Here is a 26,793-nt window from a genome sequence, read left to right as displayed (position 1 = left end):
TTTGACCATACTTCGGTGCGGGTTGGTGAAGGGGGGGGGCATAGATCAGGAGCATAGAAGGACAGGACAACAGTTCATTTTGCTGTACTGCGCTCTGCTGCCTGCCATTTTGGCGCAGAGCCTATACCACCTGTTATGCATATCCAGGCTCAACACGGTGGCGCTTCCACGGTCTGAGCTCCTTTTTAATGTTTATTTTAATTAACTTAATTAGAACTCAAGAGATCAGGACACGTATCATTTGCGAGAGTGACCTGGGTCACAGGGTGGCCTCTATATTGAAAACTAATTTCTTTAGTACTGCTTTTTGTATTTAGATTGTTGTCCTTTCCGCGCACCTCTGATTAGCATGGTTGGCTGTGTAGGGTGCGAAATAAGTTCTACATGCATACATACCACAGTGACAAAATGCAAAACATAATAAAGTACAGCAATGAAGTTAATTGAAATTGGCACGAAAACAACCGTGGTTTATGAAAAGTCGATAATATTGCACAAACATAAACAAGTGTTAGATATTAAATCGCATGTAGTGCAAGTTGGCTTGGGCAGATTATTTATAGACTGATCATTGCACAGTTATCCTTATAAAAACGTTACATAAACATTAAACACATAGAGGGTGACTGATGTGCTAAGCAGGTAAGAGAAAATGTCAATCAGTGAATTCAAAAAGAATCGAGAGATTATGCATCAGTTGTGAATTAGATGGGAGGGTAACCTTTGTTGTAGATAATATTGGTCGCAAAAGCCTACGCGTTTTTTTTTAAACGTGTGGTATCTGATGGGCGTGTTCTGGTTGATTCTATCAATCGCCAGAACTGTTTTAACTTATCAATATTTACAGAGGACTCCTCACTGTGATCTTTTGTCATTTTAACAAAGCGTCAGTCTCATTATTGACATTGATGAGACACAGCATGAAACCACATCCGCAGGTTAACCGCTATTGTTTTGGATTGCTCCTTCCTCTTCAAGCCAAATTGTACTGTGTTATGCAGTGAGCTGGTAAAAAAATAGTTATTTCATTATTTTAGTGTGTGAGAGAGACGCTACTGTGGTGAGTGCTCATTTGAGTTTGCGTTGTCATCTCCCGGTGCTATCCCAGCTGCTGCTGCTGCTGTCGTCGCTCTTGCTTAGATTACCCAACACGATGTTTGTCCTTTGTTTTGGTCTCCAGCTGAAAGCCGAAAGTGGGAAGATGCGTCAGCCCACTGGCAAAGTGGTCGGCATCATCAAGCGGAACTCGAGGCCGCTGTGCGGCATGCTCATGCCCAGCCCAATCAAGGAGGTGGGCTGATCTGCATGTGTGTGTGTGTACGTGTGGGGAGCGGTCATGTCGCGGTTAGCGCGCTGCGCTACGAATTCTGGGACCCGAGTTGGATTATATTTATCGCTCATAACCAATAAACAGCGGCAAATGTCTGAACCTGTCTTGGGCCCTTCCCTAGGTCGACTCGGCCATAAATGAGTATCTGATGTGGCATGTAAACATCAGCGCTGTGGAGACAAAGGCGGTCGGGCATGGTGCTGGCCGTACCCACCCCGTCGTTTGCCGTACCAGCTTGAATAGGTGTGTGCTGACGGCACTCGCCCAAACAGTTTGTTGAATGCCTTACTGGGGGCTCTTTGTGCGTGTTGCAGGCCACCTGCCACCTGTTCATGCCCGCGGACCGCCGCATGCCACGAGTGCGGGTGGAGACAAGACAAGCAGCGTCCCTGCAGGCCCACCGCATCATGGTGGCCATCGGTGGCTGGCTGCGACACTCCCGCTACCCGAACGTACGACTGCACCGTGACGCCCCGCACGCCGAGACACCTCACCCGTCTGTCCCGTGGGCGGCATCGTCGGGCTCATCCTTCTGTCACTTGACGCGCGGCCACGCGGCTCTGTATGCAATACAGCCGTCGAACCCAAAACACGAACGGTAACACGGTGAATTGGAAGTCAGGGTGGATGAAGTGGCACCACTGTGATTTTTTTTTGTTTGAAAGCATGGCAAACTCACCTGTGATTCAACCAAGGTTATTAAGGTGTTGTAAGTTGATAGTCTCAGCCCAGTCACCAATAACTGCCCCACAAACGATATTAAATTTGGTCGTGCACTTCGATTGTTTAATTTCCATCTCTGAGACAACTACTGCTTTTGACTGCCATGTGATGAACATTACTTTGATTGGCAGAGTGGTTGGAAAAGCACTGCCCCCCTACAATTCGGTCCGCATTTCACTTAATTTGATCTTAGAAGTAGCTCTGTTATGTCTGCTCCTGTGGGTCGTCCTTGACCACGAAGGGTGGTATAGATTGCTTGTCTTGTGTGATACCATTAACACAATGAGAAAAAAAATTGGTGAAAAGCTAAATATATTGTTAAGATGTATTATTTGGGTTGTATCTTTGTTTAAACAGATGCCGGTTAATATTCTACATCATGAACGTTAGGTACAAGGTTGGCATTGTGGTTGTGCTTTTCATACCTATTTGCCACTGCACAACCGAGCGGCACCATGGCTGGCACGGTTTAGTAGGCTGCAGGTTGTTTATCCACTGCAAAAGCGGATCCATGCCATGGACGGTCAATGCTTTGAACAAGTCTAGGCACATGCAGATGACGCTGTGGTGCCACGTCCCCGTGGTGTACCGACTGCCGTCACACAACGTGTCGCTAGCCCCGCCCCTGGCCCTGCTCAGCCCCCGGATAGATTTGGATGCCTTGTGAGGCCAGCATTATACGGTTTGGTTCCGGTTCGACACGGCAAAAAGCCAGTGGGTGACCACAGACACCTTGAGAGATCTGCGCCGTCTGGGTTCCAATGTACCAGTGGAAAAGGGATACCGGTGACGATTGGCCACGTATGTGCATATGCATGTTGAACTTCTTCCGTACCATACGTAGACAACCGTGCTAATCGTCGGTGTGCTTGTGCAGGGCCATTTTGTGCGCTCTCTGGGCGAATGTGGGGATAAGGAGACGGAGACAGAGGTGCTGCTGCTGGAGCACGACGTGCCACACCAGCCCTTCAGCCAGGCCGTACTTGCATGCCTGCCCCCTCCCACGTTCAGCATCAGAGCAGAGGTATGCATGAGACGTGTGTCGATATGTCAATTCATCGATTGAGTTCAATTCTTACGACTGCGGTGTGTTGGTGTGTTTGGTCGTGCATGTGAGAATCCTTTACGTCAATGTTCTTTATTACAAGGCCCACGGGCCACTGGTGGCCCCTGGGTGGCCTTTGGTGTGGCCCCCGACATATAGGCCCCTGACAATAGACAAATGCGAAAACACCCCCCATCATCATCATCGTGCTGTCAAACCTCAATAGTTTCAAGATGTTTGGCCTGCGTAGAATACCTTCTAGAGGGCCTCTCTGGAGCTCTCCCTCCAGTCGAGGTCCTTCCGCTGCACTGGCATGAACGAGAAGCCACGGGGCTCTACACCTTTACTGCAAACCGTATATAGAAAAGCCGTCGACCTGAAAGAAAGTCGATGGCTCGGACACATCATCGTAAGAAGAGAGGAAATTCACATCGGAGGAAGGAAGGCGACGGACTTATGGAAGCACCAGGGCGGAGACCCGAGAGGCAGGCCTCGAGAGATGCGGATCAAAGTGGTGAGCCAGGATGTGGAGGACTCTGCAGTGGCCGTGAAGATGGTCCAGTACAGAAATGAAAGGAGCAAGGGGACTACAGACTTTTTTCCTATAACGCTGTACTTGCGTTCCTGAAGAACACCGAATTGTGGAAAAATCACATAATAAATAATATAGGGTAAAGCACAGTCCGTGATAACACGTGAGATGCGTACGCAGGCTTAACAAAGACTTCGGGTACGTGAGTAGCATCTAGAAGCATCCAGAAGCATCCCGCCTTGTGTTATGCTACACCGAGGCAACCGTACAACCGCTTATTCTGCCTCGCACAACGCAGTTCTGTTCACTCGATCGCCTTTTATCCAATTCGCATCCATGTTGAGGTTGCTCTCAACAGAAGTCATTCCTTGCACGAGAATGGCTGAAATGCTGAGTAACCACTCAGAGGTAGTGGAGACGGTATAGTGGTAAAACAGTGGAGATTTAAAAAGCAAAGTTTAAGATTTGCAGTTGTCAATTTATATTGAGCCGATACATACGGCAAGTCAAATTAAGAAGACTTAAAGTGAGTTTTGCAGAAGAAATCTTGGAGGAAAGAGAAGATACATGTGTGTCTCTTGGAGAAGGAAAGGCATTGCTCAAAACTGTGCTGCAAGGTCACGTGCCATGAATCACACGAGTTTAGAAAAACGTGACTGTAAACCAACAAGCCTGTGAATAATTATCATGGTGAAGACACCTCTATACGTTGGATACTGAATGAAATCCATCGTGCTACACATCGTCAAAGCCCGACAACACCTGACATTCGAGTAAAAAGTACAATTGCATCGTTCTACACATCGTCAATACCCCACCACATCTGGAAAGTCACCAGCTGCATCAAGCACCTGACTGTTGTAATGTTCGAAAGACACTGTGTGTAACGACTTTACATCCGCCGGCACAGCGGGTTTCTAAACGCCTGCCATGTCACCTTCTCAACACTAGCGTCTGAGACCGTCTGATACAGACTGAAAGCTGATTTCCTTTGTTGCACTGTTTGTCTTTTCATGAATGTCATATTGTGCACTGGGTTATGCCTTATTAACCTAAATTCTGAATTTAGCTATTCATGTATTTCTATTACAGTATCACATATTCTTTGGACCAAGTGTCAATTGCCTATTTGATGACTGGTACTCTGATTCTTTTTTTACAAATCAGGGACTTGTTTTAATTAAAATGTCTCTGTGTGTGTGGTTGAACAGTGTAACAAATCCATACCTTACATGTGTAGTGTTCTAGATTTAAAGTTTTCGTGACTGCAAGGATCCATACGCTTTGAACTCGCGAATTTAAAAACAGAAGTGATATAGTCATCCTCTCAGCCGATAAAGGCAACGCTACTGTAATTATGGATAAAGATTCATACAACAACAAAATCCAGAATCTGCTCAACGATGGAAGTTACTCAAAAATTAAAAATGACCCTACCAATAGCCTAGCGATAAAAACCAACAAGATCATCACAAGTTGACCTCCCCAATCGACCCAACTAAACGTCCCTCCCTAAAACCTTCTGCTGCAAGACCCCTTGGATTCTATGGTCTTCCCAAGATTCATAAAGAAGGCACCCCACTACGACCCATCATATCCACGATCAACTCCCCTACCTATAGACTAGCCCGTTTTCTGTCAGATACCTTGCTGCCTTTCACTGGCAAGACCGCCTCAGCAGTACTTAACTCAGCCCAATTGGTCTCTATGGTCAAAGACGTTGTACTGTCCCCTGACAATATCCTTGTCAGCTTCGATGTGGTCTCTTTGTTCACCAAGGTCCCAGTACCTGATACCATTGAAATAATTGAAAATTTGGTCCAACATGGACTAGACCTCAATACACCTGCACTGGTTAGGCACTGCCTCAACAATACCTACTTTACTTGGAATGGCTCCTTCTACAAACAAAATGAGGGTACCCCCATGGGATCCCCCTTGTCACCAGTGATAGCCAATATTTTCATGGAGAAATTTGAATCAGATGCCATCCAGACTTCCACCCTCAGACCTTCCCTGTGGAAGAGATATGTGGATGACACTTTCGTCATTTGGCCACATGGCCTCCCAGCTCTGAACCTTTTCCTACACCACATCAATTCCAGACATCCCGCCATCAAATTTACCATGGAAGTGGAGAAAGATGGCAAGCTACCATTCTTAGATGTTCTGTTTGAGAGGAGACCTGATGGCTCATTGGGGCATTCTGTCTACACGAAACCCACCCACACAGATTCCTACTTGAAACCTGATTCCCACCACCACCCAGCCTAAAATAATTCTCTCATCAAAACGTTATACCATAGGGCTCATTGCATTTCGGACCAACACCACCTGACCAGTGAATTAAAACATGTACACCTGGCCCTCAAAAGGAATGGATACTCTGACCGTACCATCCGCCAAGCTATTTCTCCCTCCATACAGAAACAACCACTTGATACTCCGGTCAAAACCATCACACTACCATATATAGCAGGCGTTACTAAATAGATTTCCAAAATTCTAAACAAACACAAGATCCAGGTCCGGTTCAATACAGTACACAAAATTCGTGATCTGATCCCATCCGTGAAGGATGTCATTCCTGACTTACAGTACCCCGGGGTTTACAAATTGAGTTGTACCTGCAGTGATTGCTATATCGGGGAGACAAAGCGACATCTCTCTGACCGAATTCGCGAGCACAAATCAGATTTGAAACACGGCAGAACGAATTATTCTGCCGTAGCTGATCACTGTTACAACGCTGTGGGTGATCACGATATAATTTTCTCCGATACCAAGGTTCTTTGCAAACCCTCGGGTTTTTATCAGAGATTTGTTCACGAGGCAATTCAGATCTACAAACACAGACACAATTTCAACCGAGAAGATGGTTTCAAATTAAGCAACCATTGGAAAGATGTTTTAAATCGAACCAAACAAACTAATTTTCAATGGTACAGTATATTTTTCAAGTAGTGGTACCCCAAACTTTCGCAGCTCTTAAAAATGCCCTTTTCACACCATCAATAGGTAAACTCCCCCTTCCCCCCCCCTCCCGCGCCAACCGGCATGTGCACCCGCATGTACACCACCTCTACACCGTTCATCATGCTAAGTCGGCCAATCAAATGCTAATTTTTATGCAAATTCCTTTATCAAGGCACCTTGTTTCCTCGCACACAGCTTAAAGGTCGCGGTCTGAGCGTGGCTCTGTTTCACTCCAGCTCTGTCCTCGAGACAGCCTGGTCTCTTCACCTGATGAAGGCCGCTTGTGTTGTGGCCAAAACGTCGTGATTTTTGTTGTTTTATTTTTTACCTACGTGACCTTACCGATTAGAACCAAAGAGTATGTGTAGTGTTGCAGCGCCGACCTGGTCAAGACCTATGATACAATCAGTAGGCCAGGGCTCTGGATTGTTATTCGTGTTTTTGGAGTCCCTAACCCTCTGCTCACAATCATTAAGGACCTTCACGATGGTGGACAGGCCCGGATAAAGTTGCATGCCTGGGAGTCAGAGCAATTTCCTGTTTACAGTGGGATGCGACAGAGATCTACTCTGGCTGACACATTATTTAGCATCATCTTCGACCATATAGTTCTAGAAGCTTTTTATAGCTGTACCGGTGGATTTTTTTCTATTTGCTACAGATACAATGGGAGGCTGATTGATGCCTGGGTGAGGTCAAGGGATGGCTCCCTACTGGTCAACCATGTTATGTACACTGATAATTTGGAAGTTGATGCTCACACTGAAAAATAGTTGGAGGTTCTGCTGCTAAGCCTGGAGCGTGTGATAAAGAGGTGGGGCCTTACCATCAGCCCCACCAAAACTAAGCACACGCCTGAGTATTTTGTGTAATTTAATACTCCGCCCCCTCAACTACTCTTGAGTGATGGGGTAATTGTAGAGAGAAGTTTACGTACCTGGGTAGTGTGCTTATGTAAAAATTCCGGTTTGGCAGCAAAGGTGTCACTCCGAATCGGTCAAGTGGCATATTTTCATCAGCTTCGTAACACTGTTGGGTATCTACCTGGTCTGTCACTCGACACAAAGCGCTGGGTCTTCTTGGCCAATGATAGAATAAATGAAAAATCTGAACCAGCTTTAAACTTTCAGACTGGCCTGCCTACGATCCACCCTGGGTTTAACTAGGCTGGAATGTGTGAAGAGCTCGCAAATCCTTGAAAGATCTGGACACATTCCCATCAGTGAGCTCCACTGGGGGGCAGGGCTGCATTACCTGGATCATGTAGCCCGCATGCTCAGCCACCACATGCCCAAGCAGCTTCTGTTTTTCCAGATAGAGGGGGCTAAATGGGCGTGGCACGGCCTGGAGAAGAGATGGACTGATGCAGTACAGGAGGTTACGGAGCTGAGTGGACTTGCCACAGTTGTTTGACGGTGGGGATGGTGTTCTTGGGGTCATAGGCAGCATTCCTCCTCCAAACACGGCGAGTTGAGTTGATGCCATAGAGCTCCATTTTGGTCTCATCTGACCACAACACTTTCACCCAATTGTCCTCTGAATCATGCAGATGTTCATTGGCAGGGAAAAAAGTATTTGATCCCCTGCTGATTTTGTACGTTTGCCCACTGACAAAGAAATGATGAGTCTATATTTTTAATGGTAGGTTTATTTGAACAGTGAGAGACAGAATAACAACAACAAAATCCAGAAAAATGCATGTCAAAAATGTTATAAATTGATTTGCATTTTAATGAGGGAAATAAGTATTTGACCCCCTCTCAATCAGAAAGATTTCTGGCTCCCAGGTGTCTTTTATACAGGTAACGAGCCGAGGTTAGGAGCACACTCTTAAAGGGAGTGCTCCTAATCTCAGCTTGTTACCTGTATAAAAGACACCTGTCCACAGAAGCAATCAATCAATCAGATTCCAAACTCTCCACCATGGCCAAGACCAAAGAGCTCTCCAAGGATGTTGGACAAGATTGTAGACCTACACAAGGCTGGAATGGGCTACAAGACCATTGCCAAGCAGCTTGGTGAGAAGGTGACAACAGTTGGTGCGATTATTCGCAAATGGAAGAAACACAAAAGAACTGTCAATCTCTTTTGGCCTGGGGCTCCATGCAAGATCTCACCTCGTGGAGTTGCAATGATCATGAGAACGGTGAGGAATCAGCCCAGAACTACACGGGAGGATCTTGTCAATGATCTCAAGGCAGCTGGGACCATAGTCACCAAGAAAACAATTGGAATACACTACGCCGTGAAGGACTGAAATCCTGCAGCGCTCGCAAGGTTCCCCTGCTCAAGAAAGCACATATACATGCCGGTCTGAAGTTTGCCAATAAACATCTGAATGATTCAGAGGACAACTGGGTGAAAGTGTTGTGGTCAGATGAGACCAAAATGGAGCTCTTTGGCATCAACTCAACTCGCCGTGTTTGGAGGAGGAATGCTGCCTATGACCCCAAGAACACCATCCCCACCGTCAAACATGGAGGTGGAAATATGCTTTTGAGGTGTTTTTCTGCTAAGGGGACAGGACAACTTCACCCCATCAAAGGGACGATGGACGGGGCCATGTACCGTCAAATCCTGGGTGAGAACCTCCTTCCCTCAGCCAGGGCATTGAAAATGGGTCGTGGATGGGTATTCCAGCATGACAATGACCCAAAACACACGGCCAAGGCAACAGGAGTGGCTCAAGAAGAAGCACATTAAGGTCCTGGAGCAACCTAACCAGTCTCCAGACCTTAATCCCATAGAAAATCTGTGGAGGGAGCTGAAGGTTCGAGTTGCCAAACGTCAGCCTCGAAACCTTAATGACTTGGAGAAGATCTGCAAAGAGGAGTGGGACAAAATCCCTCCTGAGATGTGTGCAAACCTGGTGGCCAACTACAAGAAACGTCTGACCTCTGTGATTGCCAACAAGGGTTTTGCCACCAAGTGCAGAGGGGTCAAATACGTATTTCCCTCATTATAATGCAAATCAATTCATAACATTTTTGACATGCATTTTTCTGGATTTTTTTGTTGTTATTCTGTCTCTCACTGTTCAAATAAACCTACCATTAAAAATATAGACTGATCATTTCTTTGTCAGTGGGCAAACGTACAAAATCAGCAGGGGATAAAATACTTGTTTCCCTCACTGTATATGTGCTTTCTTGAGCAGGGGAACCTTGCGTGCGCTGCAGGATTTCAGTCCTTCACGGCGTAGTGTGTTACCAATTGTTTTCTTGGTGACTATGGTCCCAGCTGCCTTGAGATCATTGACAAGATCCTCCCGTGTAGTTCTGGGCTGATTCCTCACCGTTCTCATGATCATTGCAACTCCACGAGGTGAGATCTTGCATGGAGCCCCAGGCCGAGGGAGATTGACAGTTCTTTTGTGTTTCTTCCATTTGCGAATAATCGCACCAACTGTTGTCACCTTCTCACCAAGCTGCTTGGCAATGGTCTTGTAGCCCATTCCAGCCTCGTGTAGGTCTACAATCTTGTCCCTGACATCCTTGGAGAGCTCTTTGGTCTTGGCCATGGTGAAGAGTTTGGAATCTGATTGATTGCTTCTGTGGACAGGTGTCTTTTATACAGGTAGCAAGCTGAGATTAGGAGCACTCCCTTTAAGAGTGTGCTCCTAATCTCAGCTCGTTACCTGTATCAAAGACACCTGGGAGCCAGAAATCTTTCTGATTGAGAGGGGGTCAAATACTTATTTCCCTCATTAAAATGCAAATCAATTTATAACATTTTTGACATGCGTTTTTCTGGATTTTGTTGTTATTATTCTGTCTCTCACTGTTCAAATAAATCTACCATTAAAATTATAGACTGATCATTTCTTTGTCAGTGGGCAAACGTACAAAATCAGCAGGGGATCGAATACTTTTTTCCCTCATTGTATGTGAGGAGTCTGTGGGTCGCAACAGCACGTACGGCTGGAAGTAGGACATTCCAGACTAAGAGGGTTCATAATGGCCGTGTCAACGAGACTGAACCAGCCAGCACAACTCACTGCCAATAACAGATCACGTAATTCACCCTTAAGCAATTGTTCAATCAATTAATTGAATCACTACAATTAAAATCAAAGAATATCCCAGAACAAACACTTCGCACTCTCCTCCGTCAGCCACCTGCATCCACAATAGAAACGCATCAGTCCAGCATTGGATAAAACCTGGTGTGGGAGGTATGGGGGGCGGCTTACACTTGCGGTGGACAGCAGGGGGGTGGCTGCATGCAGTAGCCATCGCAGATCAAGCGGTAGAACTTGTCATAGACTGCCATGCGCCAGGGTAAGGGGCCTCTCCTACACCCACACACATCACACACCGTGCGGTACACACGTCACACCGAGGAGCACGCACGTCACACACCGAGCAGGTTGCACAGGTCTCCTTTATCAAGACAAACGTGGAGCAGATTACACCTACTACAATACGCCTGTCACAATGCCCCCCTCTCCCCCCCCCCTCCAGTTTATGGGGGGGCACGGGCCTCACTCCCCCCTTCGCGTCAGCCCCTACTAATAAATGGTCCGGTTGCATTGTGAATGCACCACTCGAATGACGTGGAGTCCCGTGGCGCACTGTAACGGGCTCATGATTTACTCAATACAATTCAACGTAAAAAAATAAAAACGATCCCAAGACATTATTTAAAATAAAGTATGGCCATCGTGTGTCAGCATCACAGGCGAAAATTGGCATGTAAAAAAAAAACTTCACTGCGAATCACTCAATTGGGATTGCTCGCAGCAAACAGCACTTGACCTGCTTGCAGGTTAGGTGCTGAATAACCGTGTGTCACACAGAGAACAGTTGCCACTGAGGGTGCCCTTTTAAAATGCTTGATGAGATGTGATTATCGCGTGTAAATGTGCACACTAAAATAACCAAAAAATTATAAGCGAACTATTATCGTTTCAGGTGGCAGGGTGGTGCACCGGTGATCTTTGACCCTCGCAACAAGAAGGGCCTTGGTTAATTCATTATCCAGTTTGCTCACATAGCTAGAAAACACACAATCACAATGTAACTGGGTATTGGCCAAGCATCCCAATGCTAAAGTTACCTGCAAATTACTTCATTGGGATGACACTCGGCAGCAGAGCCGGATGATGGCATTGCTGGGGCCCTATGCCATTGTCAAGTTTAAGAGGCCCCTTCTATGAATGCCTGTATATTTTTGTCAGCAGAATGAAAATAACTGCTTTGGAGAGTCTTTTTTTCTCACCGATCTTTATTTATTAAGCAATTATGTTAAAACTCGAAACCTCGTGTCCATTTCTTGTTTCGTATTTAGAGATCCCCCCCCTCTCTTAATGCGAGGCCCTAAGCTGCAAGTGTGGCCGGTGTGAGCTCGCCTGTGATGAATCACACATATAATTGTGCACTCTAATTTTCTATGGGTGGCCAGGAGAATTTATTATTATTTAAGTGAATGCAATGGTGATCAGGGGATTGGATCCAGAGCCCCACCTACACAGTAGAGTACAATGGAACGCCCACAATACAGATTTGATCTGACCTGCGGATTGAGAAATTGAACTGTTTTGTGACGTGGAGGGTGTTTCTGAACGCTATTATGACCGACCCGTCCCGACGGGAGGAGAGAGGACAGGGTGGACCGGCTGCATGAGCTTACTCTCCGGCACTGCACAGCACAACATCGCCTCCCTACTGCCAAAATACTCGGCAGGACCCTCCTGAAAATGAAAGTCTTCGGAATCAGTGAGGCCTGTCCTTGGGAGGACAGGCGTAGTCTTGGTCGTCACAAGCGAACATTTGTTTCTCCACATTAATTTGTATCCCCGGGTTACCATCAGGGCTGGGCGCTGTAAGCTTAGCTTCTGAGATCTGATGAGACTGGCCGTTTTTTAAAAGGTAATTTCGGCATCTGGAGCCCAAGCATGCAACAACTTTATGCAACGTCTTGGTTATTTTGGTAAAGTCACGTAGAATGGAAATAAAATAATAAAAATAAAACATAATAAAAAATAAAATTCTCACGACGTTTCTGCCAAAACACAAGTAGCCTTCTTCAGGTGAAGGAACAGAACTGTCGGGACGACAGCGCTTCAATAACTGCTGCTAAGATTCGCAGCGTCTTTTAAGCTAGGTGGGAGAGGTAAAGTGCCTTGACAAAGGAGTTTACATATCAAACAGGAGAATTTAGCATTGAAATCGCTGTGTTAAAGTGTTGGATCAGCAGGGTGTTAATGTCAGAAATAAGCATGTATCTGGGAGATTAGCATGATGTTAATGTGAGGGATTAGCATGTGACTGGTCACGGAAATAGCTATGTTAAAGTCAAAGTTTCCATCTCAACAGAGGCGTTTAGTATATGGACGCTAAAGGACTGCAACTACCCAACTATAATACAATTAACCGATGTGAAAAAAAACTAAGTATAAACTACATCAATATAATAAATGTACTCAATATGTTCTTCAATATGTTGATCTATAAACATACAGTAACTGTGTATACACTACACTATATAATGAATACCATATAGTAAACGAATTAATAAAACTAAAATATAAACTACATCAATGTTATTCTTAGTTTTTACGGTAAAGTCACGTTGAAGAGAAACAACAAAATAATAAAATATATATAACAATAAAAAATTCTCACGACGTTTCGACCATAACTCAAACGGTCGTCTTCAGGTGTGTTGGTTCGCATAAATTTATTTTTAAACGGCGCATTTATTTATTTATAAAAAAACGTTAGCGCCACGCGCAGCGATTTGGCAGTTTACCCAGGACTAGTCCATCTATATTCTGAAAAGAGGAGGGGGGAGACGAATTTTTTTTATAATGTATGCTGTCTGAAAGCCACTGTAAGCGTGAACAATCAATTAAGAACTGAAATGGTTTATCAAATCTTTCCAATGATTGCTAAGATAGAATCCATCTTCTCGGTTGAAATTGTCTCTGTGCTTGTATATGTGGATAGCCTCATGAACGAATCTCTCATGGAAGCCAGATGGCTTACAAAGAACCTCTGTCTTGGAAAAGTCAATGGCATGTGACTAATGAATACCATATAGTAAACTAATAAAAAAACTAAAATACAAACTACATCAATGTTATCAATGAACTCTATATACTCTCCATCAGCTGAGCTACTAACAATAAGTCATTATACATTACAATGCCATATGGCGAAAAAATGGGTGGCGGTTTTTTCCTTCTTTCCAACGTTAGCACCACGGAGAGCGACGAGCCTCGTTCAGACGGACGAGTCCATCCATGCTCGGAACGGAGGAGGGGGGAGAAACAGCCACGATGTGCTGCTCTGTCCTGTGTTGCGTTACAACCATGCCATAAACTAGACTACTATACATTGTAACGTTATACCTTCCAATATAAACTACATTGTATAATATCGTATACACAGCCCAATGTAAGCTCGAACATTATGCAGTATATTTATATGTCTTCAACTAAACTTTTTCCTACATTACACGACTATACACCGTAATATACACTACCAAAGACAAACCCACCCTTGAATTACACAATGCGTTACTTTACACTACCCTATACTTTAGACTGTAAAATGTTAGACTTGTAATATTACACTATGTATTATTCTACCAACCCTACTGTATACCACACTGCTGTATATTCACAATACAATTACGATACTATATATTACCTTATTAATTATGTTAAACATTACAATGTTATACTATTTATTATTATATAACATGCTATAAACCATACCATTGACCGTCGTGTGAAGAGGCAGTGCCAGCGAATGGACTGCAGTCTGAATGTCACCATAAAATACAATCAATTAAGAACTGAAATTGTTTATAACGTCTTTCCAATGAAATTTTGATTTAAAGCTTTCGTGACTGCAGTAATTCATATTCTTAGTTCTTTCGGTAAAGTCACGTTGAAGGGAAACAACAAAATAATAAAATATATATAAAACAATAAAAATTCTCACGACGTTTCGACCATAACACAAACCAATTCCTCGACCACATCAATTCCATACACCCAGCCATCAGATTCACCATGGAGGTCGAAAAGATGGCAAGCTACCCTTTTTGGATGTCCTAATTAAAAGGAAACCTGATGGTTCAATGAGCCACTCTGTCGACAGGAAAGCTATGCATACGAATGCTTACTTAAAACCGGATTCCCACCACCATCCATGCCAGAAGAACTCCCTCATCAAGACTCTATACCATAGAGCCCAATGCATTTCCGACCAGTAACACATTGCCAGTGAACTTAAGCACGTACACCAAGCTCTCAAGGCTAATGGTTACTCCGACTACACAATCCGCAAAGCCATCACTCCAGCCATGAAGAAGATCTTCTTGAGGAGCCATTCAAAACCATCACCTTACCCTACATTGCGGGGGTCACAAAAAAGATCTCCAAAATCCTGAATAAACACAAGATCCAGGTCCGATTCAACACAGTACATAAAATCCGTGATCTGGTTCCGTCTGTAAAAGTGGTTCCAGACATACAGTACCCAGGCGTCTACAAACTAAGTTGCCTCTGTGGTAGCAGTTACATTGGAGAAACCAAACGACATATCTGGGACCGCATCCGTGAACATAAAGCAGACTTGAAACACGGTAGGACGAGCACCTCAGCCGTGGCAGATCACTGTTATAATTCAGTGGGCTCACGTGACATTGACTTCTCCAAGACGGACGTTCTCTGCAAGCCATCCGGCTACCATGAGAGATTCGTTCATGAGGCCATCCACATATACAAACACAGAAACAATTTCAACCGAGAAGATGGATTATGGCTTAGTAACCATTGGAAAGACGTTATAAACCATTTTTGTACTTAATTGATTGTATTTTATGGTGACTTTCAGATCGCAGTCCATTCGCTGCCACTGCCTCTTAATACCTTTCACACGACGGTCAATGGTATCGTTTATAGCAGGGGTGTCCAAACTTTTTTTCCCGAGGGCCACATACTGAAAAATATACGAAGGATTGGGCCACTCACTAGACGTGAGGTATACTGCCTCACTTCTCATGCACTAATATTGTCAAAATCAATCAAATGCAGGTAAATTACGTTAGATTATTGAACATGTTTGAAGAAAAAAAGCCTCCATCATAGCTCTTCATTAGTAGATTTTAATTTTATTTTTTACAAAAAGGTTGGCAGGTAATTCTCTCAGTGACAGCCTCAGATTGGTTCTTAGGGTGCTGATCCCCCTTCATTGTCCATATGAATGGAGAGACAAGAAGACAAATAGGGGATGTGGATATTTCAAGCTTATTACACAAATAAATTATTGGGCTTGTTAACACATCAACTAACGTTTGTTAAAAAAATTGTCATCAACTTTAATTGACTTAATTTATGAAGTAATTGGGCTTATTAACAAATGAAAACGGTGTGTATATTTTTAACTCACCTGTAATGGGAATAATGTTACGCTCAGTGGGAGCAGTGATGCTGCGCTTTGGTCTGAAGGATAGCTGGCAGGTCAGGAGTAAGTTTGGTGGTTGAGATGCGAAGGACGTCACGGAGATAGCTGTCGGTCGTTCTGGTTCTCAGCCTGCTTTTGTTCAGCGTTAACAGAGAGAATGTCTGCTCACATATGTATGTTGAGCCGAACAGACTCATCATTCGTTTTGCATGGCGTCTCGTCAGAGGAAACTTGGCCTTTTCCAAACTCCGGTAGAAGTCAGGTAGGGAGAGAAGCTGATGCTGATTCTTCAGAGAATCATCACACTGAATTTCGATCAGTTCTAATTGCAGACTCTCCTCCACTTCTTTTGCATCCATTGAAAACGGAGCTGCAAACAGTGTGATTTCCTTCTCAATGACAGAAAAATCTTGGAAGTGCTGACTGAATTCTGTCATGAGAGATGTGATCACAGACACATATTCTCCCATTTTTGCAGAGAGCTTGGCATTTGGAAATGCGCATTGATTTCGGTCAGCGTGGGGAAGTGCGCTACATTGAAGTTGCGCAGTTGTGACTCGAAGAGACGGAGCTTCGCACGGAATGCTTTCATGTGCACATACAGCTGTGGTACCAGCTGCTCTTTGCCTTGTAGTCTCTTGTTCGGGGTGTTGAGATGATCAGTGAGATCAACTAAAAAAGCCAGGCCTGCCAACCATAAAGGGTCAATGATCTCATGGAGAGGTCTGCCCTTTTCTTTCAAAAACTTGTCGATATTTGATCTCAGGGAATAACACCACTGCAGCACGGAGCCGCGACTGAGCCAGCGCACTTGAGAATGGTAGAGTAGGTCCCCATATTCAGCATCGACATCAGAGAGGAACGCATGCAATTCTCTGTGGTAAAGCCCTCGGGCCATACTTTTTTTGACATTTTTCACAACTGTGTTCATCACATCGCCAAGCTGGATTATCTTGGCACAGAGGGCTTCTTGGTAGATGATACAGTGCATTTTAACAGTCTCACCTCCGCTCTCCTGCACCTTGGCACTCACTATAGAAGCCATTCCTTTGCGCTCGCCTGTCATTGCTGGAGCCCCATCCGTTGTAATTCCACACAGCTTGTCCCATTTAAGTCCAGCCTGGTTAATTGAATCTGACACAGCTTCAAAACATATCCTTCCCAGCTGTTGTCCCCTTTAGACTCCGAAGATCAAGCAGTTCCTCCGTAATGCAAAAATTCTCATCAACTCCCCGCAAAAAAATTAACAGCCGTGCAGTGTCCGTGGCATCTGTGCTCTCATCACATGCAATCGAGTAAAAATCGAAAGCACAAGCTTTATCTGACAGTTGCTGTTTTAAGTTAGCCGACAAGTCTTCAATTCGCCGCACAACCTTATTTCTGGACATACTAACATCGTTAAAATCCTGCATTTTCTCCAGGCACATTCCCACGACTTTAGTGAGGCACTGTTTGATGAAGTCACCGTCTGAGAAAGGTTTCCCGTGTAGGGCAATGAGTTGAGCTACTTCATTGCTGGTTATTGTTGCATTTTCTTGAGCTTTGTTAGCATGGAAAAAAAAACCCTGCTGCTGCGTTAGCAGGCTAGCTTGCCATTTGATTTACCTTCTCTCTCCGCTCGGCGCCAGTGTAGGACGTGAAGGTCTGATGTTTCGTTTCATAATGCCGTCGTACATTGTACTCTTTCATCACGGCAACACTCTCATTACAAATCAAAGAAACACACTTCCCCTTGGTTTCTATGAAAAAAAAATCATTTTTCCACCGAGTCTGAAATTTTCTGCACTCGCTTGCAACCTTGCATTTCTGGTGACCCTGAGCAAATGTTTTTTTCGATTGCTTGCTTTGTGGAGACGCTGCCTTGTTCAAGACAATAGCGCCATCTAGTGTTTAAATTAAGAAATGCAATACAGTGGGCCATAGTCCATTATATTTTTAAACTTTGATACGGGCCAATTAAAAATGGATGGCGGGCCGCAGTTGGCCCGCGGGCCGTAGTTTGGACACCCCTGGTTTATAGCATGTTATATAATAATAAATAGTATAACATTGTAATGTTTAACATAATTCATAAGGCAATATATAGTATTGTAATTTTATAGTGAATATACAGCTGTGTGGTATACAGTAGGGTTGGTAGAATAATACATAGTGTAATATTACAAGTCTAATATTTTACAGTCTAAAGTATAGGGTAGTCTAAAGTAACGCATTGTATAATTCAAGGGTGGGTTTGTCTATGGTAGTGTATATTACGGTGTATAGTTGTGTAATGTAGGAAAAAGTTTATTTGGAGACATATCAATATAATGCATAATGTTAGAGTTTACATTGGGCTGTGTATACGATATTATACAATGTAGTTTAGATTGTAAGGTATAACATTACAATGTATAGTAGTCTAGTTTATGGCATGGTTGTAATGCAACACAGGACAGAGCAGCACATCGTGGCTGTTTCTCCCCCCTCCTCCGTTCCGAGCATGGATGGACTCGTCCGTCTGAACGAGGCTCGTCGCTCTCCGTGGTGCTAACGTTGGAAAGAAGGAAAAAACCGCCACCCATTTTTTCGCCATATGGCATTGTAATGTATAATGACTTATTGTTAGTAGCTCAGCTGATGGAGAGTATATAGAGTTCATTGATAACATTGATGTAGTTTGTATTTTAGTTTTTTTTTATTAGTTTACTATATGGTATTCATTAGATAGTGTAGTGTATACCCAGTTACTTTATGTTTATAGCTCAATTTATTGAAGAATATATTGAGTACATTTATTATATTGATGAAGTTTCTACTTAGTTTTTTTCACATCGGTTTATTGTATGATAGTTGGGTAGTTGCAGTCCTTTAGCGTCCATATACTAAATGCCTCTGTTGAGATGGAAACTTTGACTTTAACATAGCTATTTCCGTGACCAGTCACATGCTAATCCCTCACATTAACATAATGCTAATCTCCCAGTTACATGCTAATTTCTGACTTTAACACCCTGCTGATCCAACACTTTAACGCAGCTATTTCAATGCTAAATTATCCTGTTTGATATGTTAACTCCTTTGTCAAGGCGCTTTACCTCTCCCACCTAGTTTAAACGACACTGCGAATCTTAGCAGCAGTCATTGAAGTGTTGTCGTCCCGACAGTTCTGTTCCTTCACCTGAAGAAGGCTACTTGTGTTGTGGCCGAAACGTCGTGAAAATTTTATTTTTTATTACGTTTTATTTTTTTTCCATTCTACGTTACTTTATCGAAAGAACCAAGAAGATGAATCCCTGCAGTCACGAAAGCTTTAAATCTGAACTTTACGCAATTAAAAATCATAGTGTAGGATAAGACTAAAATCGTTGTCTGCTGTGAGGATCTTCTGTACTCAGGGCCCCGAATGTTTGTGGCAAGTGAAAGTTTGTCTCAGCAAAATATAAGATTTCTCACAGTAGCATACCGTATGACCACACGTCGCTCTGCACCTTGTAGAGCCCATGGAACATGCTTTCTGAAGACATCCACTTTACAGGCAGAGGCACCTAATGGACATGACCGCATGGCCACAAGCACAACAACAATACGTTCAGTAAATTCAGTTCAGGCCGATGCATCGCGATTCGTCATACGTTTTTTTGCGTCAGGCCACATTCATCTGGCCAAATTAGCGTCATCTAGCCCTCCACTACCCTGAAGGGTTAAATGTGTAGTGACATCACGGGATGTCACTGTGTAGTGCCGGCCCTATTGACATCACGGATACCACTCTGGTGTGGGTGTAGTACCGGCCCTAGAGGGGCTCGGTCAGCGCTGATTGATCCCGCTGGATGGCATCACGCTTGGCGTGCAGTGCCAACCCAACAGGATAGGGTGTGGGAGTGCCGGCCGTAGGAAACGGGTTACTAAATGCCATGGCACTCTGGTTGACCCGAGAGGACACGTGACCGGTTAAGTCTACAAAGGGGCCCTAAGTGGGGGCTAGGGGTGGTCACGTGGTCGGGGTCCAGATCCTGCTGCTCGATGATTCTAGAAGGTGGTCGTGGCCAAGGGCGGAGCCAGCCACGCCACAGAGAATATAAGCTGGGTCCCCCAGAGGGACCGGCGTTGTTGTTCATCCTGAAGAACCTTTGTCTACGTCTACGTTCTACCGAGTCTCCAACACATGGACTGGGACCCGAGCTGTGGTCCCGTTCTGTCGTAGCTAGTCATGTTGTAATTAGTGTAGTTAGCCTGGTGGTCACCACCACAGGTTGTTATTCTGGGCCAGTTACCCCGTGTACCACACGGGGGGGGGGAGGAGGAAGGGGATTTGTGAAATTGCATCCATATTTTGAACTGTCGGCAGAGCAGGGAGATTGAATCCAATTGCCGACCTCTGGATTGCAAGTCCAGGGTGGGAGAGCCATTGCACCACCGTGTGTGGCAGCACCACCCACTCTTTTTTTCTTAGGGGCTGTGCAAAATAAAATAAAAACATTGAGTACAATTAAAGTGATGGGCCTTCCATTCCGATGATGGTGATGACATTGGCGATGCTGATAATGATGCTGATGATGCTAAGTAAGGTGAAGGACTCACTTTGCCCTTCACCACGTAGTTGGGGTCAGTCTGGACGTTCCGTGCCAGCCCAAAGTCGCAAATCTTGGCGATGTGTCCATGCGTTACCAGCAAATTCCTCGCAGCCAGGTCGCGGTGGATGCACTAAAAAAAAGAAAATAATTCCATGTGTGGCCTTCAACAAACTTGGGGCAACTTCTGTGAAGGTCGGCCACGGTACACGACGGGGTGGGTGCCCAGCACCACGCCCGGCTGCCTTTGTCTCCCCAGTGTAGATGTTTATACACCGCACCAGGTACTCATTTGAGACTGAGTCCATCTGGGGAGGCCCAAGACCGGTTCAGATAATTGTCACTGGTGTTGGCCGTGAGCGGGAATCGAACTCTGGCAGTTGGGTTCGTAGCACAGTGAACTAACCACTGAGCGACCACTCGCCACCCAGACAGACATATTAAGGGCAACAAAGACGTGCACCACAGACACAGTCACATACAAAGACACAGTTAAACACGCACAGTCACAGGGATACAGTTAAACATACTCTTTGGTTCTTTCGGTAAAGTAACATAGGTATAAAATAAAACAAATCACGACGTTTCGGGCGCAACACAAGTGTCCCTCATCAGGTGGGAAAGCATGATCTACTGCTGAGGCAGACTGTTTTAAAAGGTTTGAAATAGGTGTAGCCCAAGGGTCATAAAGAAGTGGGCGCGGATAGTGATGTTAATGTGAGAAATTAGCATGTAAATGTAAGATCGGAGAGCAGCCTCCTCGACGAGGGCTTCAAATCAAGACAGTTAAACACGCGCAGTCACACATGGTCAAATTGAAACACAGAGGTGAATTTCCGGAGGTTCTTAAAGATGGTCATGGCCCTGTAGGGATAGAGACAGACAGGCACGGAGATACATACAGAGAGACACAGAGACAGGTTAAAATCATCACGTATTTTCATCATTATGTTCCACCACTCTTTCAACCGAGGAGAGAGGCTCACTGCTGATTCACTCATCTCGCGACTCACGTTCTTGTGAGCGAGGAAGGCCATACCGCTCGCGACCTGCTCCAAGAAGCTCGGGAGGTTGTCCACCCCGAATGGAGTAGAGTCGCTCACGATCGCTTCTCTCTCCGACGACGACGCGTCCCAGCCTGCGGTGCACAAGGAAGCCCGGACGATTCAGAAATGCCCTAACTATAGAGTATCTATACTAGATCATCGATTATTCGGCGGCTATGGGGGGGAAGGGGACGCCAAATTTTTTTTAACAACGCCGGATATTCACTACATAATAATTTTAAAAAAGCTAATTTTTTGCACATTCTTGCATAGCATTGTTTTTAAATGTTGTGAATGTTTTGTTGTCTTTTAAATTAGTTTACTATATGAAATTGGTGTGAATAAACATACAAATACACAGAAATAAATATCCTACTGTAAAATGTAACCTATTTACTGTACCGTACTTACCAATCCAATCTCGAAGACTCTGAATCGAGTGATGTATATGCGTGCAGTATTGTCATTTTTTTAAGTTGTATTTAGTGTATAATGTACCGTCTGTAATATTTAACACTGAAATGAAGTCGGTGGCCGCTCTGGTTAATACCGCGGTCTACTTCGCAGTAGACACAGTTAGAGCGAACACGTACATGATTAGAAAAAGAGAGTCGGCCAAGTGTTGTGTGGTGTAATTACCCAAATTTGAGAAATTTACTCGCAAATTATTCCATCGAGGAAGCTGCCTAATAACATCACAAACCCACTTGGCAGGGTAAAGCCCGCTTGCAAGGCTGTGGCTGCACAGGGGCAGCTGCCCCCAGTCCATGGAAACTGGTACTGATGTAGTTTACGAATCGCCATGGGTGGCATGGTGGCACATTGGTATGTAACCCTTGCGCCTTGCAGCAAGAAAGCTGGGTTTCATTCCCGACTCGGGCGCGTTTCGGCGTGGAGTTGTCATCTTCTCTCCCCCTGTTCGTCAGAGTGTGTAAGTGCACTGAAGTGTTTGAGTGAGTGTGTGAGCGAGTGAGTTAGCGTGAATGTGTGAGTGTGTGAAGATTGTATGTTATCCCCCTCTTCTGGGTCTCCTCCGTGTTCTCGAGTTTCCTCCCATAGTAAAAAAAAATACCCAATACAACGAGTCTGGCATTGGGCAAAACATCCCAATACTGAAAAATCACCTGCAAATTACTCAATTGGGACTACACAGTGACGGCAAAAACTTCGCAGGACCCTCATGAAGAAGTCTTGAGTTTTTGCACAGTAAACAAATGTAATAATAAATCTTGACTTAAAGCTTTTGTAACTGCAGGAAGACATTCTTTGGGTCTTTCGGTAACGTCACGTAAATAGGTTCAAATGAAATAACCAAAAATAACAAAAAACTACGACGTTTCGATCACAACACAAGCTTTTGTCATCAGGAAGAAAAAAGGAGAGGGGGACAGCTGCTGAGGCAGACAGTCTGCCTTATCTCAACCGGTGTTGTGCCTATCCTAGGTAAACTCTGTCTTAAATGAGTACCTGGTGCAGTGTGTAGACATGAGCACTGGGGAGACAGAGGTGGCTGCATGCGCGTGGTGCTGGCCACCCACCTCCTCGTGGGCCATGCCGCCTAACAGCAGCACAGTCTGTTAAGGCTTATTTGGGTGATCTTCATCTTTGTTGTACGCTTGTGCCATCTTGTGTGTCCGCTGTCACAGATTCCAGGCTACAACCCTCCGGAGTCCACTCCATGGGGCTCCCCTTCTCCCCGGCCCAAAAAACCCAGACAGTACTCGTGCATCATGCATGCGGTGTCAGCAAGAGGTAAGAGGTGCATGAGTGGGCACACACTCTGGGTTTTACATCTGCAGAGTTAGTTAAGTGTACAGTGTGCTCGCAAGCAGAGGTGAACAATAAAAAAAAATCAGTGGCGGTTATGAGAAACGCTACCCTGAAGTAACGGGCGGTTTGCACTCTGAACTTGCAATCCAGAAGTTACTGGTTCGTTTTCCCATCGCAGCGTTTGAAACAGTGGCGCAATTTTCTTAAATTTACAATTTTTACCTTGCCAACCAGTACAAACAGCCAGGTGAGGTGTATAAGCGTCACTATATATGAATAGTTTAGGACATCTTATGCTCACAGACTCACCCGTTCACGCACTCAACCACCAACTCAATCTCACTCAAATCACCAACTCACTCTCACTCAAACCACCAACTCAACCATCAACTCACTCAACCCACCATCTCACTCAAACCACCAACTCACTCAACCATCAACTCACTCAACCCACCATCTCACTCAAACCACCAAACTCACTCAAACCACCACCATCTCACTCAAACCACCAACTCACTCAAACCACTATCTCAAACCACCATCTCAAACCACCAACTCACTCAAACCACCATCTCACTCAAACCACCATCTCACTCAAACCACCATCTCACTGAAACCACCAACTCACTCAAACCACCAACTCACTCAAACCACCACCATCTCACTCAAACCACCACCATCTCACTCAAACCACCACCATCTCACACAAACCACCAACTCACTCAAACCACCATCTCACTCAAACCACCATCTCACTCAAACCACCATCTCACTCTAAAAGGTTGAAGGTTAAGGTGCAGGCAGCCCTGAAAATATATTGGCTCGTGCCACTGCAAGCTCCCTTCTGGAGGATATGTTGTTGAGCCAGACGTTTGGAAGAGGTGGGAGTAACCCACATTTTACCCCACCACACACGACCTGCCGATGGACTACCCATTGACAGTGCTGAGTGGACAACGGCAGGGCCAGTGAGGGGGGATTTAAGAAACGGTTCAATCACCTGCCGCGCTTGGAGGATGAACCGGCGGCATTTGGGTTGCCAAGCCCAGTGTGATAACCGTCACATTATGGCAGCATCATAATCTGAATATTTTTCCTGGATCAATCCGATGAGCTATAAAGCTCTTTTTCACAGGTGTCCAGCACCACTTCATCATATGGATGAGGGGTTCCTGAATCAGGTGAGAGACAGGTGAGGTCAGGCAATTTTACTTCTCACTTCACCTTCCGCACCTCAACTGGTAAGGTAGGAAAATCATTGCTCCTGAACTAGGTGAGAGCCCAATCAGGTGTGACCCGTGGTGCATAAGGGGACCACACCAATGATAAAAAAAAATACTAAACTATTTTTTATTTTCTTGGTTCTTTCGGTAAAGTCTCGTAGAAGATAAATAATAAAAATATAAAACAATACAATTCTCACGACGTTTCGACTGCAACACAAGCAATCATCATTCCTTCTACGTGACTTTACCGAAAGAACCAAGAATATGAATGCCTGCAGTCACGAAAGCTTTAAATCAAAATGTATTTTTTATTTATTTACCAAGGTCACATCTATAACAGCAGCCACTATACCTGACCAGTGTTACTCATTTCTACTGTTACCTATTATTATGATAAGTGTGTGGACCCACCACAAAATTTCATACTTAACTTGCAGTTCATCAATCTTTGTAATAGCGTAATCAACCAGACTATGCGTTAATTGTGTTTTGACCGACCGTCTGTGTTGCTTTATATGGTTTCCAAATTTTGCTAAATACTGTTTGTTTGGTATGCTTCTCTCTCTGTATCCCCTGTTGTATCTGTGTTAGTTTCCCCCTACTTGTGTGTCTGTATATACATATGGGGTTATGTGTTTCCTCTCTCTCGTAAATTTAGCTCTTCTGTACCTGATGATGGCTGCTTGTGTTGCAACCGAAACGTCGTACGCTATTATGTTATTTTATTATTTCTTATTTATACGTGACTTTACCGAAAAAAAACAAAGAGTAATTCCTGCAGTCACGAAAGCTTTGAATCAAGTCTGTAGTGCCTCTTGTTAAACAGTGCTTCAGTTAAACAGGAAAATTAATAAATCCAGCAGGCATGACTTGAAAAGTAACACATTTACATTTTGGGTGGCACTCTAAATCGTCCGGTAAATCGTTTCGCCAATTATAATTTCTGCGTTTATCTGCGCGTGTCTGTGTACCCCCAGTGGAGGAATACGTGCGCAGCTTGCTGGACAACTCTGAGTTGATTGACCGTCTGGCACTGGCCTCGGAGCAGGTGAGACTCCGTATGCGTGCATCAGCTCTGCCCCCCCCCCTCATATTTATGGTGCGGGCCTGTACCCTTGTCCGACCCCTCACTTCCGCGTTGCATCCAGCTGCCTCACTGAAGAAAGGGACACTTGCCTTGCGCTGAGTACGACGTTTCGCTGGTTGTAATCGCCAGGGAAACGATATACTCGATTTGTAAGTGTTGTGGGTTTACTCTCCAATACACTGGCGTGCTGCAGTAGTAACTAATTGACACGTTTTGTTTTACGTAACAAACCTTACTAATTGTCTGTGCCGGGTTAACTACGCACATTTACGCGCTCTTACCCAAAAAACCTTTATTATGGATAATATTGGTCGCAAAAGAACACGTGTTAAACCGCTCCCGTTTAGAACGTCTCATCTTCACCATCAATGGTCAATCAATCAAATAAATCCTAGATTTATAACGTGGCATATTTACCAAAAAGCAGAGACGGAAGGGTGAAACTCTAGAGGTAGCTCTATGATATCCGCTTTTGTGGAACGTTCTCTAACACGGATGGCCGTACTGCTCTGAGATAAATCAGACTGGATCCTTCGTCTCGTTACGTGATGGCGGTTGCAAAATTGTTGTTGACGCGTGCATGTGCCGTGCGTGTGCTGTGTACGTGTGCAGGATGTGGTGGAGTCCCGGGTAATCTTCTCCGAACATCTCCCGCTGTCCCAGCTGCAGCAAGGTGTGCGCTCCGGCCGGTTTGTCCAGGGAACCTTCCTTGCGAGTCGTGAGAATTACCTGGAGGGGACTCTGAGGGTGCGAGGGGACGGTGACAGTGATAAAGAGGTACACGTTTCACAAGCCTGCGTCTGGAAGGAACAATGCTGTCCGATCGTATCTGTGTGAGTTTTAAAAACAAATTTATAATTAAGCAGTGGCATAGCGTTCTTGGCATGAGCAGTAGCTCTTAACCTTTACTGCAAGGCTGCAGTAAAGGTTAAGAGCTACTGGGCTAAAATATTTGTATTTTGAACGTCTTTTGCACCCTACGTAGGTGTCATAGCCTGGCTCCTGCCCCCCCGGCCTGTGAGTCTTGGTGCAGTTGCACTGCCTGCACACTCGATAGCTACGCCACCACAACTACAGTATATACGT

General features: G+C 44.7%; 1 protein-coding gene across 1 annotated transcript in view; it reads left to right on the top strand.

Annotated features, from left to right (window-relative positions):
• The first annotated feature begins 1,185 nt into the window (after positions 1-1,185).
• LOC142924698 (exosome complex exonuclease RRP44-like) overlaps positions 1,186-26,793 on the top strand; it is a 51,902-nt gene continuing 26,294 nt past the window's right edge. The window contains exons 1-3 of the mRNA XM_076067353.1: positions 1,186-1,291; positions 1,645-1,782; positions 2,931-3,077. Coding sequence (XP_075923468.1) covers positions 1,202-1,291; positions 1,645-1,782; positions 2,931-3,077 — 375 coding nt within the window. The 5' untranslated portion in view covers positions 1,186-1,201. The remainder of the gene's footprint in view (positions 1,292-1,644; positions 1,783-2,930; positions 3,078-26,793) is intronic.

The sequence above is a fragment of the Petromyzon marinus genome, chromosome 16 (assembly GCF_048934315.1).
Source record: "Petromyzon marinus isolate PM22_M1 ecotype Great Lakes invasive population chromosome 16, UKy_Petmar_22M1.pri1.0, whole genome shotgun sequence".
Taxonomy (NCBI): Eukaryota; Metazoa; Chordata; class Hyperoartia; order Petromyzontiformes; family Petromyzontidae; genus Petromyzon; species Petromyzon marinus.
The sequence above is the reverse complement of the archived record's forward strand: the minus strand, read 5'-3'. Positions and strand labels throughout refer to the sequence as shown.